This window comes from Loxodonta africana, chromosome 22 (assembly GCF_030014295.1).
Source record: "Loxodonta africana isolate mLoxAfr1 chromosome 22, mLoxAfr1.hap2, whole genome shotgun sequence".
NCBI lineage: Eukaryota > Metazoa > Chordata > Mammalia > Proboscidea > Elephantidae > Loxodonta > Loxodonta africana.
This window is the reverse complement of record NC_087363.1, coordinates 21,697,819-21,714,089: the sequence shown is the minus strand read 5'-3', so window position 1 is coordinate 21,714,089 and position 16,271 is coordinate 21,697,819. Positions and strand designations below refer to the sequence as shown.

At 40.3% G+C, this 16,271-nt stretch overlaps 1 protein-coding gene across 1 annotated transcript in view; it reads left to right on the top strand.

Annotated features, from left to right (window-relative positions):
* Positions 1-16,271, top strand: part of DOCK3 (dedicator of cytokinesis 3) — a 572,157-nt gene that overhangs the window by 509,846 nt on the left and 46,040 nt on the right. The window contains exon 32 of the mRNA XM_064274461.1: positions 890-1,038. Within this exon, the coding sequence (XP_064130531.1) occupies positions 890-1,038 (149 nt within the window). The remainder of the gene's footprint in view (positions 1-889; positions 1,039-16,271) is intronic.

Sequence of the window (16,271 nt, the reverse complement as noted above, 5' to 3'; positions counted from 1 at the left end):
TTGAGTCCACCCAGAGGTACCTTGGAAGGAAGGCCTGGCAATCTACTTCTCAAAAAACCAGCCATTGAAAACCCTATGGAGGACAGTTCTACTCTGATACACATGGGGTTGCCATGAGTTAGAATTGACTCAAAGGCAACTGGTAACTGGTATTGCCCTCAAGGTGGCCCTAGCCTCTGGAAACAAATGGCAGGCCAGTCAGAAGGGAAACCCGTATGAACCACTTCCCACAGAAAGGCCTCATGAAGAAAGTGGAAGGATGAACTAAACTAATCTGAGTAGGTATAGAGCCACCATCGGAAATGCAATATGAAGACAAGGGGTAGGGTGGCAAAGAGAGAGTCTCTAAGCCAGCTTTTTGGGGTGGAACTGTGCAGGAGGCTCCTGGTAGCTCAGGTGAGGGCCTCTTAGGCATCCAGGAAAGCAGACCTCTGATGGGTGGACCAGAGACTAGATACCCTCATCACTTAAATGTGTCTAAGCTAGAAACCCCAGGGACAGCACATTGTGTTTAAGCAGAAATATGTGGATTTCCTTGCTAAATAAATACTCTAACAAACCATCTGAAACTATCTCTGGTTACTCAGAAATCCCATTCTGTTAAGAATAGAGAATTCTGTTCCTTTACTGTAGAGAGATTTCCAGGTAATTGTCCCTGGGAGGCAGCTTTGGAAAGGCAGTTTTGTGCCTGTTGAACGTTTGCTTTAACTGGGGTGGGCCAATTTCATCCATGAACTCTAAAAGGCCAATAGGAGTGTCTCAAAAAGCCGTAGGGGAAAATTTGCTTTGCTCTCAGAAGCTTTCAGTGAGATCATAGCATGTACTGTGGCCCCTCTTGGAAAGGAGCAAAGCTGGCATAAACTAATACATGTTGGTTTTTGTCATTCAGGTGAACATAAGATCCACTTTATTCCGGGAATGATTGGTCCTTTTTTGGGTGTGACACTGGTCTCACAGCCAGAAGTGCGGAATATCATGATCCCCATCTTCCATGACATGATGGACTGGGAGCAGAGGAAAAATGGCAACTTCAAACAGGTGAGATGACACCTGGCAGTGTTCAGGGTGCCCTTCTCTAGGATGTACCCCTTTTGCTTAGGCAGGTGGCCCAGATGGCCAGGCCATAGTCCCAGTAGGGATGAGGTATGGCTTGGCCATCTTGAATCCTGTTCAAGGCTTTCCCCCAACTTGCTGGCCTGAACTAATTTGTGGATTTTCTTAATGAAGTTAGAAGCCAGAAGAGAATCAGAAGAATGAACATCATATGAAAGGAGCTTTCTGATCAAGGAGAGAGTGACTATAACTGTAACTTCCCAGCTGCCTCAGAAGAGGGCCCCAGGAGCTTGTTGTTCTTCCTCTCCTATGGATCCAAACAGTATGGTGCAGGCATTTCTAAGACCAGAGACCAGACCAGATGACTTCCCATGGCTCAGGGTAGCCTAGGATTTCACAGGCTCCTATACAGAGGGGCAGGTCCAGGAGGTGCAAGCCCTTGGCTTTTGACTAAGTGGCTTCAGGCTACCCCCCTGTGCATTTCTGCTACCTCTAAGGTGGAGGACATGGCTTCTGCCTTTATATCTGTAGCTCTGGGGAATAGAACTAAGACCAATAAGGGTCCATAGTAGGGAAGCCAATTTTAGCTAATAAAAAATAACTTGCTAGCAACAAGAACTGTCCACTGCTAGCTATACTGCTTTGGGAGGTAAGGAGTTCTTCTTTGCTTCTGGTCCTCAAACAGAAGCTCCCAGGAGGGATCTAGAGGAAATTTCTGCGTTGACTTTGATATTGTACCAGTTCTGTTAAACTCCTGCCCAGCCCCGTGATTCTGGGATGAACCAGTGGTCTTAAAGTAGATAACTGTAACAATGAGGAGGGAACCAGGCAAAGAGAAATTTTTTAAATTTTTATTTATTTAAAATTTACATAGTGTAAATTTCACTTTTTTTGATTCATAGTTCTATGCATTTTGACAAATGCATAGTCATGTAAACACTACCACAGTACAGATTTTTTAAATTCCTAAAAGTTCTATGTTGTTGCATGTTTCAGTAGTTTGTTCTTTCTGTTGCTGAGTAAACCCAAAAACCCACTGCCTTTGAGTCGATTCCGACTCATAATGACCCTATAGGACAGAGTAGAACTGCCCCATAGAGTTTCCAAGGAGCATGTGGTGGATTCGAACTGCCGACCTTTTGATTAGCAGCCCTAGCATTTGACCACTACCCACCAGGGTTTCCATTGCTGAGTAGTATTCCATTATATGGCTGTCCCACAATTTATCCATTCACCAGTTGAAAGACATTTGGGTTATTTTCACTTTTTGGTGATTATGAATATAGCTGCTATAAACATTTGTGTAGAGGGTTTTTATGAACATAAACTTTCATTTTTCTTGAATAAATAACTTAGGAATAAGATTGCTTGGTTTTGTGGTTAATGTATGTTTAACTTGATAAGAAACTGCTAGACTCCTCCAAAGTGACTGTACCATTTTGAAGTCCCACCAGCAATGTATAAAAGTTCTTGTTGCTCTGCATCCTTACCAGCATTTAGTATTATCAATTTTTTTAAGCCGTTCTAGTAGGTGTGTAGTTGTATCTCATTGTGGTTTTAATTTCTCTCATTAGTCATTTCCTTAATGATTAAGGATTAATAATGTTTAGCATCTTTTCATGTGCTTATTTACCACCCTTCTATCTTCATCGATGAAGTGATTCTTCAGACCTGCCCATTTTCAATTGTTTGTTTTTCTATTGTTGAGTTTTAAAAGCTCTTTATATATTCTTGATATAAGTCCTGAATATGTGATATGCAAATATTTTCTCTCAGTCTCTAGTTTGTCTTTTCATTCTCTGAACAGTGTCTTTGACAGAACAAAAGTTTTTAATTTTTATGAGGATAAATTTATCAATATTTTTCTTTATGGAACATGCTTTTGTAGAGACATATCTAAAAATCCCTTGGCTAGTCTAGGGTCACAAAGATTTTCTCATATGTTTTCTTCTAGAAGTTTTATAATTTTACATTTAGGTCTCTGATCCATTTTGAGATAATATTAGAATAAAGTATGAAGTATGGGTCAAGACTTATTATTTTGCATATGTATGTCCAATTGTTCTAGCACCTTTTGTTGAAAAAGCTAGACTTTTTCCTTGAAATGTCTTTGCACCCTTGCCAAAGTTAAGTTCATCATATGTATGTGGGTCTCTTTCTGTTAATATATGTGTCCATTCTTTCACCAATATCACACTGTCTTGATTATGTTAGCTTTATTTATCTTTAACCGGTAGTGTGAATCCTCCAACTTTGTTCTTTTTTTCTTTTTTTAATATGCTGTTAGCTGTTCTAATTCTTTCTCCGTTTCCTATAAATTTTAGAATCTGCTTGTCAGTATCTACAAAAATTCCCTCTGGGATTTCGATTGGGATTGCATTGAATCTATAGATGACATTGGGAAAAATGAACATCTTAACAATACTGAGTCTTCTAGTCCATGAAGGCAGTATATCTCTCCATTTGTTTAGATATTCTTTGATTTATCGGTGTTTTGTAGTTTCAGCATACAGATCCTACACATACGTTGTTATATTTTTAAGTAAGTATTCCCTGGGGTTTAGTACTATTATAGATTATTCCAATTTTTAAATTTTGTTTTTCAGTGTTCATTGCTAATATTTAGAAATGCAGTTGATATTTACGTATTGACCTATCTTGTATGCTTGCTAAACTCATTTTTAGTTCTGAGAGCTTTTTTATAGATTTCTTGGGATTCTAGTTCGACAGTCATGTTTTTGCGAATAAAAACAGTTTTATTTATTCCTTTTTAATCTGTCTTGCTCTTACTTCTTCTTCTTGCCTTATTGCATTGTCTGGGACCTCCATTATGATGTAAATAAGAGTGACAAGAACAGACATTTTGCCCTGTTCTTGATCTTAGGGCAAGAGAATTCAGTCTTTTACACAATGATCCTCTGGTATTTTTAGAGATGCTTTTTATTACAGGTAAATACAATTTAAGATAAGAAATCTTGCGTAGGAATGTGCAGCTCTAATTCCTGTGTAACTGTGGGAGATAATAACTTCAAACAGAAAAGAACTATGCATTTCTTTGTTGTCACAACCTGTGCCTTCTAATTGTGCAAAATGTACCAACTACCTGATGAGATCCTGTCTTGGTCATCTAGTGCTGCTGTAACAGAAATACCACACAAGTGGATGACTTTAACAAAGAGAAGTTTATTCCTTTATAGTCCAGTAGGCTAGAAGCCCAAATTCAGGGGCACCAGCTCTAAGGGAAGGCTTTTTCTCTCTGTCGGCTCCGGAGGAAGATCGTTGTGATGCATCAGTCTTCCCTGGGTCTGGGAGCATCTCAGCACAGGAACTTCCGGTCCAAAGGATGTGATGTGCTCCTGGCAAGGCTTTCTTGGTGATGTGAGGTCCCCATGTCTCTCTGCTCACGTCTCTCTTTCATATCTCAAAAGAGATTGACTTAAGACACTATCTGATCTTGTAGATCTCATCAGTATAACTGCCACTAATCCATTCATTACATCATAGTGATAGGATTTACAACACATAGAGAAATCACATCAGATGACAAAATGGTAGATAATCATATAGTACTGGGAATCATGACCTAGTCAAATTGACAGATACCCAGTTGCCAAGAAGTGGGTGACATTGCACATCTGTACCATGGGTCATCCGAGTCTACTGAAAAAGAGGCTGAACTGCATCCCACCATCACAAACACTGAAAGAGGTTTAGCTTTGTGGAAGATTAAGCTGGAGCTTACTTTCTTGCACACTTCAAGACAGAGCTGATAAACTATGTTCTTTTTCTCAGTAAGACTATCATGAATAATTAATGTACAGCAAGCCAAGTAAACAGCAGCGTTTCTCAAAACCCTGTCATCCATTTATTTCTCAGACCCTAGGCCACCCTCTCTGTGCATGCACCATCTGAGCACTGACCACACAGCGTTGTGTCGACTGTTGTCCCTGCTCCCCCTACCAGATGATGAACTCTCAGGGATTAGGACTGTTTATTGTGAATTTTATTTCTCAGAACCGGACATGGTACCTGGAACATGGCAGGCTCACAGAGATGCAAATCAAAACTAACATTCATTGAACACTTCCCAAGAGCCAGGCAGGGTGCAGTGACCCTGGAGAGAAATACTGCCACTGTTCCCATTTCACAAATGAGAAAAGTTAGGCTTAGAGAGCTAAATCTCTTGTCTAGAAGTAGGCAGCTGGTATGTCACAGGACAAATATCTGTTGAATGAGTAACAAGGTGTCACTTCAGGAATGTTGGTTCTATAGAATAAAAGCAACTCCAGAAACCTAAAATAAGCAGTATTGCTAATTATGCCATGACATATTTGAAGAACTTTGTTTACCTTAGAGACATTGATTTTCCATGCATTGATCTTCAGAAGATCAGTGTAAGATCAATGGATCTTCCAGCCGACTAGAAAAGATCCATATTTGTGTCCATTCCAAAGAAGGGTGATCCAGCAGAATGCAGAAATTATCAAACAATATCGTTAATAACACACACAAGTAAAATTTTGCTGAAGATCTTTCAAAAACAGTTGTAGCAGTATATCGATGAGGAACTGCCAGAAATTTAAGCCGGATCCAGAAGAGGATGTGGGACAAGGGATATCATTACTGATGTCACATGGATCTTGGCTAAAAGCAGAGAATACCAGAAAGATGTTTAACTATGTTTTATTGACTGTGCCCAAGGGATTCAACTGGACCTCACAACTGAACTCATAATGGTAAACAGAGAAAAGATTGAAGTTGTCAAGGATTTCATTTTACTTGGTTCCACAATCAACACCCCTGGAAGCAGCAGTCAGGAAATCAAACCACGTATTGCATTGGGCAAATCTGCTGCAAAAGAGTTCTTTAAAGTTTTAAAAAGCAAAGATGGAGGCAGGGCCAAGATGGCTGACTAGGTAGAAGCTACTTCGGATCCCTCTTGCAACAAAGACTCGGAAAAACAAGTGAATTGATCACATACATGACAATCTACGAACCCTGACCATCAAACACAGATCTAAAGAGTTGACCTGAGTGACAGAGACGGAGAACGAACAACCACGGGGAAGCAGCAACTACTTTCGGAGACTGGAGCCAGTGTCCCAGTCAGGAAACCTTGGCGCCGGGCTTTGGACTGGGCACAGGGAAGCTGAGCACGGCATCCTGAGACAGCACAAACACGGGACGCAGCCCTAGCCCCCAGAAGTGGCCTTGGGGGAAGCCCATCCAGTGCACGCAGGCAGCGCAGCGATGCGGCTGACAGGAGGAGAAGTCACCGGGAGGCAGCGACTAGTTTTGGAGCCTGGAGTGCAGCATCCCAGCCGGGGAACCTTGGCGCTGGGCTTTGGACTGGGAGTGGAGGAACTGACCATGGCTTCTGAGACAGCACAAGCACGGGACGCAGGCCTGACCCTCGGGGGCAATCTCGACCCAGCCAACGCACACAGGCTACACACCCCTCGGGAATCTCAGATAAAACGGTCATCACCAAACAAGATAAGTAACTTTGTCTATATTTCAGGGTGCTACTCTCTCCTATTTATCTGAACCCTCCCCTCACCTTCCCAGGCAGCTTCATTAACATTGGAATTTCCTGAGCGAGGGAGTGAAGTGTGCTGTGGTTTTTTTTTTTTTTTTTGGTCTTTTCCTAACCCATTCTCCTGGCCTGAGAGAAGCGGCTACAAAAAACCCAGGGACCAGAAATCCTTCCCTAATTGTACTGAAAATACAGAACCAGCTCCAGCCAAACATATGTGATCCACAGTCTTGGGCTTTCATCCCTACAGGGAACAAGGTGGCTATTATACTGCAAAGGCAATTCTGATAGGGATCTGACTGTAATTGTTTTAGCAGATTACTGGAAAGACAAGTTTCCCAGGTCTGATATCTCTGTGTGTTCAACAGAGCCCTCACTGACCCACAACAGGGAACTGAGGGCTGAAGCTCCACCCAGACCACCTAGCCCTCCTGCCTCAGGGGTCTAAGGAGGGTGACACCTACCAGTCTGTAAAGGTACTTGCATTGGGGGCCTAAGGTACAGCTGCAGAGCCCACCCACCAAAGTGCTTTAGGAATAGAGACACACCTACCTCACTGGCACTTGGGGGAAGCCTGTCAGCATCCTGCCCCCCCTGGAGTATGAACCCCTGCTGCTACTAGAATCTGGTACACACAACTATCACCACTACGTCTCTAGGTGGATGGGTGACAGTCTGCACCACACACTTGATGACCCAAAATCAGATTCTACTCAAGAATAGTGAATGGACTCTTAGGCTTATATATCTGGTAACAGCCCAAACCAGCTGATAATAGGACATAAGTGATTCAAGGGCTACAGCAATCAAAACAGCGCAATCTAGTAGCCCATCTATGTATACTGAAACAAAACAAAACAATATAAGACTCAGTGAGCAAATATAGAATAAATCACTACAATATCTTAGAGATGGCTCGGAGACAGCAGTCGATATCAAACCACATAAAGAAGCAAACCATGATTGCTTCTACAACTCCCCAAACTAAAGAATCAAAATCTTTCCCAAGTGAAGATACAATCCTGGAATTGCCAGATGCAGAATATAAAAAACTAATTTACAGAATGCTTCAAGACATCAGGGATGACCTCAGAAATGAAATAAGGCGATCTACAGAAAAAACCAAGGAACACACTGATAAAGCAGTTGAAGAACTCAAAAAGATTCTTCAAGAACATAGTGGAAAAATTAATAAGCTGCAAGAATCCATAGAGAGACAGCATTCAGAAATCCAAAAGATTAACAGTTTAATTACAGAATTACACAACTCAATAGGAAGTCAGAGGAGCAGACTCGAGCAATTGGAAGGCGGTGTGGGGGATCTGGAGGACAAGGGAATTGACACCAATATAGCTGAAAAAAATCAGATAAAAAAATTTAAAAAAATGAAGAAACCCTAAGAATCATGTGGGACTCTATCAAGAAGAATAACTTGCATGTGATTGGAGTCCCAGAACAGGGAGGGATAACAGAAGACACAGAGAGAATAGTTGAAGATCTGTTGGCAGAAAACTTCCCTGACATCATGAAAGACGAAAGGATATCTAACCAAGATGCTCATCGAACCCCATATAAGATTGATCCAAAAAGAAAATCACCAAGACATATTATCATCAAACTTGCCAAAACCAAAGATAGAGAAAATTTTAAAAGCAGCCAGGCATAAAAGAAAGGTCTCCTACAAAGGAGAATCAATAAGAATAAGTTCAGACTACTCAGCAAAAACCATGCAGTCAGGAAGGCAATGGGATGACATATATAGAGCACTGAAGGAGAAAAACTGCCAGCCAAGGATCATATATCCAGCAAAACTCTCTCAAATGTGAAGGCAAAATTAAAACATTTACAGATAAACACAAGCTTAGAGAATTTGCAAAAACCAAACCAAAGCTACAAGAAATACTAAAGGAAATTGTTTGGTCAGAAAACCAATAATATCAGATACCAGCACAACACAAGGTCACAGAACAAAACATCCTGATATCAACTCAAATAGGGAAATCACAAAAACAAATTAAGATTAATTTTAAAAAGAAAAAAACGCTCAAAACAGGGAATCATTGAAGTCAATATGTAAAAGATCACAATAATCAAAAAGAGGGAGTAAATACAGGTGGCATAGAACTGCCATATGGAGAGGGAAACAAGGCGATATAGGCCAATACAAGTTAGGTTTTACTTAGAAAAATAGGGGTAAATATTAAGGTAACCACAAAGAGGTATAACAACTCCATAACTCAAAATAAAAACCAAGAAAAACATAACGACTCAGCAAACATAAAGTCAACTGCTATAAAAATGAGAAACACACAGTTGACAAACAAAAACGTCTCAGCACAAAAAAGTAAGTGGAAAAATGAAATTGTCAACAACACACACAAAAAGGCATCAAAATGACAGCACTAAACACATACTTATCTATAATTACGCTGAATGTAAATGGACTAAATGCACCAATAAAGAGACAGAGAGTCTCAGACTGGATAAAGAAACACGATCCATCTATATGCTGCCTACAAGAGACACACCTTAGACTTAGAGACACAAACAAACTAAAACTCAAAGGATGGAAAAAAATATATCAAGCAAACAACAAGCAAAAAAGAGCAGGAGTAGCAATATTAATTTCTGACAAAATAGACTTTAAAGTTAAATCCACCACAAAGGATAAAGAAGGACACTACATAATGATTAAACGGACAGTAGACCAGGAAGATATAACCATATTAAATATTTATGCACCCAATGACAGGGCTACAAGATACATAAAACAAACTTTAACAGAACTGAAAAGTGAGATAGACACCTCCACAATTATAGTAGGAGACTTCAACACACCACTTTTGGAGAAGGACAGGACTTCCAGTAAGAAGCTCAACAGAGACACGGAAGACCTAATTGCTACAGTCAACCAACTTGACTTCATAGACTTATACAGAACACTCCACCCAACAACTGCAAAGTATACTTTTTTTTCTAGCACACATGGAACATTCTCTAGAATAGACCACGTATTAGGTCATAAAACAAACCTTTGCAGAATCCAAAACATCGAAATATTACAAAGCATCTTCTCAGACCACAAGGCCATAAAAGTGGAAATCAATAACAGAAAAATCAGGGAAAAGAAATTAAATACTTGGAAACTGAACAATACCCTGCTGAAAAAAGACTGGGTTATAGAAGACATTAAGGAGGGAATAAAGAAATTCATAGAATGCAACAAGAATGAAAACACTTCCTATCAAAACCTCTGGGACACAGCAAAAGCAGTGCTCAGAGGCCAATTTATATCGATAAATGCAAACATACATAAAGAAGAAAGAGCCAAAATCAGAGAACTGTCCCTACAACTTGAACAAATAGAAAGCGAGCAACAAAAGAATCCATCAGGCACCAGAAGAAAACAAATAATAAAAATTAGAGCTGAACTAAATGAATTAGAGAACAGAAAAACAATTCAAAGAATTAACAAAGCCAAAAGCTAGTTCTTTGAAAAAATTAACAAAATTGATAAACCCTTGGCCAGACTGACTAAAGAAATACAGGAAAGGAAAAAAATAACCTGAATAAGAAAGGAGATGGGGCACATCACAACAGACCCAACTGAAATTAAAAGAATCATATCAGATTATTACAAAAAATTGTACTCTTAACAAATTTGCAAACCTAGAAGAAATGGATGAATTCCTAGAAAAACACTACCTACCTAAACTAACACAATCAGAAGTAGAACAACTAAATAGACCCATAACAAAAAAAGAGATTGAAAAGGTAATCAAAAAACTCCCAACAAAAAAAAGCCCTGGCCCGGACGGCTTTACTGCAGAGTTCTACCAAACTTTCAGAGAAGAGTTAACACCACTATTACTAAAGGTATTTCAAAGCATAGAAAATGACGGAATACTACCCAACTCATTCTATGAAGCCACCATATCCTTGATACCAAAACCAGGGAAAGACACCACAAAAAAAAGAAAATTACAGACCTATATCCCTCATGAACATAGATGCAAAAATCCTCAACAAAATTCTAGCCAATAGAATTCAACAACAGATCAAAAAAAATAATCCACCATGACCAAGTGGGATTTATACCAGGTATGCAAGATTGGTTTAATATTAGAAAAACCATTAATGTAATCCACCATATAAATAAAGCAAAAGACAAAACCACATGATCTTATCAATTGATGCAGAAAAGGCATTTGACAAAGTCCAACACCCATTTATGATAAAAACTCTAAGCAAAATAGGAATAAAAGGAAAATTCCTCAACATAATAAAGGGCATTTATACAAAGCCAACAGCCAACATCATCCTAAATGGAGAGAGTCTGAAAACATTTCCCTTGAGAACAGGAACCAGACAAGGATGCCCTTTATCACCGCTCTTATTCAACATTGTGCTGGAGGTCCTAGCCAGAGCCATTAGGCTAGATAAAGAAATAAAGGGCATCCAGATTGGTAAGGAAGAAGTAAAAAAGATCTCTATTTGCAGATGACATGATCTTATACACAGAAAACCCTAAGGAATCCTCCAGAAAACTACTGAAACTAATAGAAGAGTTTGGCAGAGTGTCAGGTTATAAGATAAACATACAAAAATCACTTGGATTCCTCTACATCAACAAAAAGAACATCGAAGAGGAAATCACCAAATCAATACCATTCACAGTAGCCCCCAAGAAGATAAAATACTTAGGAATAAATCTTACCAAAGATGTAAAAGACCTATACAAAGAAAACTACAAAGTACTACTGCAGGGAACTAAAAAGGACCTACATAAGTGGAAAAACATACCTTGCTCATAGATAGGAAGACTTAACGTAGTAAAAATGTCTATTCTACCAAAAGCCATCTATACATACAATGCACATCTGATCCAAATCCCAATGACATTTTTTAATGTGATGGAGAAACAAATCAACAACTTCACATGGAAGGGAAAGAAGCCCCGGATAAGTAAAGCATTACTGAAAAAGAAGAACAAAGTGGGAGGCCTCACTCCACCTGATTTTAGAACATATTATACAGCCACAGTAGTCAAAACAGCCTGGTACTGGTACAACTACAGGCACATAGACCAATGGACCAGATTTGAGAACCCAGATATAAATCCATCCACATATGAGCAGCTGATTATTTGACAAAGGCCCAGTGTCAGTTAATTGGGGAAAAGATAGTCTTTTTAACAAATGGTGCTGGCATAACTGGATATCCATTTGCAAAAAAATGAAAGAGGACCCATACCTCACACCATGCACAAAAACTAACTCCAAGTGGATCAAAGACCAAAACATGAAGACTAAAACGATAAAGATCATGGAAGAAAAAATAGGGACAATGTTAGGAGCCCTAATACAAGGCATAAACAGAATACAAAACATTACCAAAAATGACGAAGAGAAACCAGATAACTGGGAGCTCCTGAAAATCCAACACCTATGCTCATCTAAAGACTTCACCAAAAGAGTAAAAAGTCCACCTACAGATTGGGAAAGAATTTTCAGCTATGACATCTCCGACCAGCGCCTGATCTCTAAAATCTACATGATTCTGTTAAAATTCAACCACAAAAAGACAACCCAATCAAAAAGTGGGCAAAGGATATGAACATGCACTTCACTAAAGAAGATATTCAGGCAGGTACAAAAAAAAAATTGCTTTTTTTTTTTAACAGATACATGAGAAAATGCTCTCGATCATTAGCCATTAGAGAAATGCAAATTAAAACTACGATGAGATTCCATCTCACGCCAACAAAAAAAAAAAGGCTGGCATTAATCCAAAAAACACAAAAGAATAAATGTTGGAGAGGCTGCGGAGATTGGAACTCTTATACACTGCTGGTGGGAATGTAAAATGGTACAACCACTTTGGAAATCTATCTGGCGTTTTCTTAAAAAGTTAGAAATAGAACTACCATACAACCCAGAAATCCCACTCCTCGGAATATACCCTAGAGGAATAAGAGCCTTTACACGAACAGATATATGCACACCCATGTTTATTGCAGCTCTGTTTACAATAGCAAAAAGCTGGAAGCAACCAAGGTGTCCATCAGCAGATGAATGGTTAAATAAATTATAGTATATTCACACAATGGAATACTACACATCGATAAAGAACAGTGACGAATCTGTGAATCATTTCATAACATGGAGGAACCTGGAAGGCATTATGCTGAGTGAAATTAATGAGAGGCAAAAGGACAAATATTGTATAAGACCACTATTATAAGATCTTGAGAAATAGTATAAACTGAGAAGAACACATACTTTTGTGGTTACGAGGGGGGAAGGGAGAGAAGGTGGGAGAGGGTTATTTACTGATAAGTTAGTAGGTAAGAACTACTTCAGGTGAGGGGAAGGACAATACTCAATACATGGAAGGTCAGCTCAACTGGACTGGACCAAAAGCAAAGAAGTTTCCGGGATACACTGAATGCTTCGAAGGTCAGCGGAGCAAGGGCGGGGGTTTGGGGACTATGGCTTAAGGGAACTTCTAAGTCAACTGGCAAAATAATTCTATTTTGAAAACATTCTGCATCCCACTTTGAAATGTGGCATCTGGGGTCTTAAATGCTAACAAGCGGCCATCTAAGATGCATCAATTGGTCTCAACCCACCTGGATCAAAGGAGAATGAAGAACACCAAGGTCACACGATAACTATGAGCCCAAGAGACAGAAAGGGCCACATGAACCAGAGACTTACATCATCCTGAGACCAGAAGAACTAGATGGTGCCCGGCCACAACCGATGACTGCCCTGACAGGGAGCACAATAGAGAAGCCCTGAGGGAGCAGGAGAACAGTGGGATGCAGACCCAAATTCTCATAAAAAAAAAACAGACTTAATGGTCTGACTGAGACTAGAGGAATCCCGGCGGTCATGGTCCCCAAACCTTCTGTTGGCCCAGGACAGGAACCATTTCTGAAGGACAACTCATCAGACATGGAAGGGAATGGACAATGGGTTGGAGAGAGATGCTGACGAAGAGTGAGCTACTTGTGTCAGGTGGACACTTGAGACTGCGTTGGCATCTCCTGTCTGGAGGGGAGATAGGAGGGTAGAGAAGGTTAGAAACTGGCAAAATCGTCACGAAAGGAGAGACTGGAAGGAGGGAGCGGGCTGACTCATTGGGGGGAGTAAGTGGGAGTATGGAGTAAGGTGTATATAAGCTTATATGTGACAGACTGACTTGATTTGTAAGCTTTCACTTAAAGCACAATAAAAATTATTTAAAAAAAAAAAAAAAGCAAAGATGTCACTTTGAGGACTAAGGTGTGCCTAACCCAAGCCACGGTATTTTCAGTCACCTCATATGCATGCAAAGACTGGACAATGAATAAGGAAGACGGAAGAAGAAATGACACCTTTGAATTACAGTGTTGGTGAAGAATTTTGAATCTACCATGGACTGCCAGAAGAACAAACAAATCTGTCTTGGAAAAGGTATAGCCAGAATGTTCCTTAGAAGTGAGGATGGCAAGACTTTGTCTCAGGTACTTTGGACGTGTTATCAGGAAGGACCAGTCCCTGGAGAGGAATATTGTGCTTGATAAAGTAGAAGATCAGCGAAAAAGAAGAAGACCCTCAACAAGGTGGATAGACACAGTGGTTGCAACAATGTGCTCAAACATAACAACAATTGTGAGGATAGTGCAGGACTAGGCAGTGTTTCGTTCTGTTGTTCATGGGGTCGCTGTGAGTCAGAACTGACTTGACAGCACCTAACAGCAATCCTCAGGGTCCTTTTTTTTTTCTTTTAAATTTCTCAGTTTCTCCTAATAACCTATTCTTTTTTCAGTACTGTAAGAGGGATGAAGTGATGTCCCCATATTCTCCCATCACTAGCTCCTTTGCCTAGTACAGTGGATCTTACATTAAGAAGGCATCAGAATCACTTGGTTCTTACATTTGAGAAGGCATCAGAATCACTTGAAGGGCTTGTTAAAACACAGATGACAGCCGTTCCCCAACCCAGTTTCTGATTTTGTAGGCCAGGGGGCTGAGAATTTACATTTTTATAAGATGTCTAGTGAGTCTGATGCTACTGGCCCAGGAACCCACATTGAGAACATTTCAGTCTCCAGTAGACTGCTCCACCCCTGTCTGCACTGTTGTATTCTGTGCTCCAAGTTCTCTCTCCACCTGCGTTCTGTCTTGGGTACCACAAATTACCTGCACCTACATATGTGAAGCGAAATCCCTTGTTATAATCAGGTCCTTCTTCCTTTGGAGGTTTGTGGCCAGCTGTTTGACCCAGCATTGTGGAATGAGCTCTAAACTGGGAGTGAGGCACCTTATTTTCTAGACTTTTAGGCTCAGCTCCATCTGACTTCACACAACTCCGCAAAAGTCCTCGCTGATGCATCTTCTCAATACAGAGAGCACAATTGCATCCATCTCTAAGGACCCTTGGCCTCAGACTTTGTATTTCCTCTGAAGTATATGTATTTAAGCAGCTGACTTACCAGGTCAGACAGTAAATGGTGTGTTAATGGTCCCCACCAGGGATAGATTATCCAGTAAGCAAGGTAAGCACCATAATAGGCAAGGTAAGCACGGTGCTTACCTTGTTTACCAGATCATCTGTAGTGAACAGTTTCACATTTTTTTACCACACCAAGATGCTGCTCATGTGGCTAGCATTTGTCTCTCTCCCAGTTCCACAGCACCTTCCTACAGAAACAAAGCCTCTTCAATTTTGCAATCCCTGACAGGAACAATGACCCAGTAAGCAAGGTAGGCTCAGGCTTACTCGTGCTTACTTACTGATCTATAGTGCACAATTTCACCTATTTTTCCCCACATCAAAGATGTAGTAGCATGGATTGAATTATGTCCCCCAAAAAATGTTTTTATCAATTTGATTAGGCCACGATTCCCAGTATTCTGTGGTTGTCCTCCATTTTGTGATTGTAATTGTATATTAAAGAGGATTAGGGTGGGATTGTAACACCATCCTTACTTAGGTCACCTCCCCGAGCCAAGGTAAAGGGAGTTTCCCTGGGGTGTGGCCTGCACCACCTTTTATCTCTCAAGAGATAAAAGGAAAGGGAAACAAACAGAGAGTTGGGGGCCTCATACCACCAAGAAAGCAGCACCAGGAGCAGAGCACATCCTTTGGGCCCGGGTCCCTATGCCTGAGAAGCTTCTTGCCCCGGGGATGATTGAAGACAAGGACCTTCCTCCAGAGCTAACAGAGAGGGAAAGCCTTCGCATGGAGCCAGCACCCTGAAATTGGACTTGTAACCTACTAGACCGTGAGAAAATAAATTTCTCTTTGTTAAAGCCGTCCACTTGTGGTATTTCTGTTATGGGAGCACTAGATGACTAACACATGTGGTGAAACCCATGTGAAATTGTACACTACAGATTAGTAAATAAGCACAAGTAAGCCCATGCTTACCTTGCCTATTGGATAATCCACCTCTGGTCCCCACCCTGGCCATGTAGCAGACCACTATAAAAAGGGTCATATTTACTCATCTTTTCTCATTTTTTCCTGATGGGACTTCAGAGACCCTTACTGCCTTCAGTGAATTTCCTAATTCAGTTATCCTTTGTATTATTTCTTTGCCTTAGGATTCTTTGGCCCTATGTGGTGTGAGAAAATGCTTCTATCATAGCTGTTATTAAATGCAGCCATGCTGTGTTTTTTATTATATTAT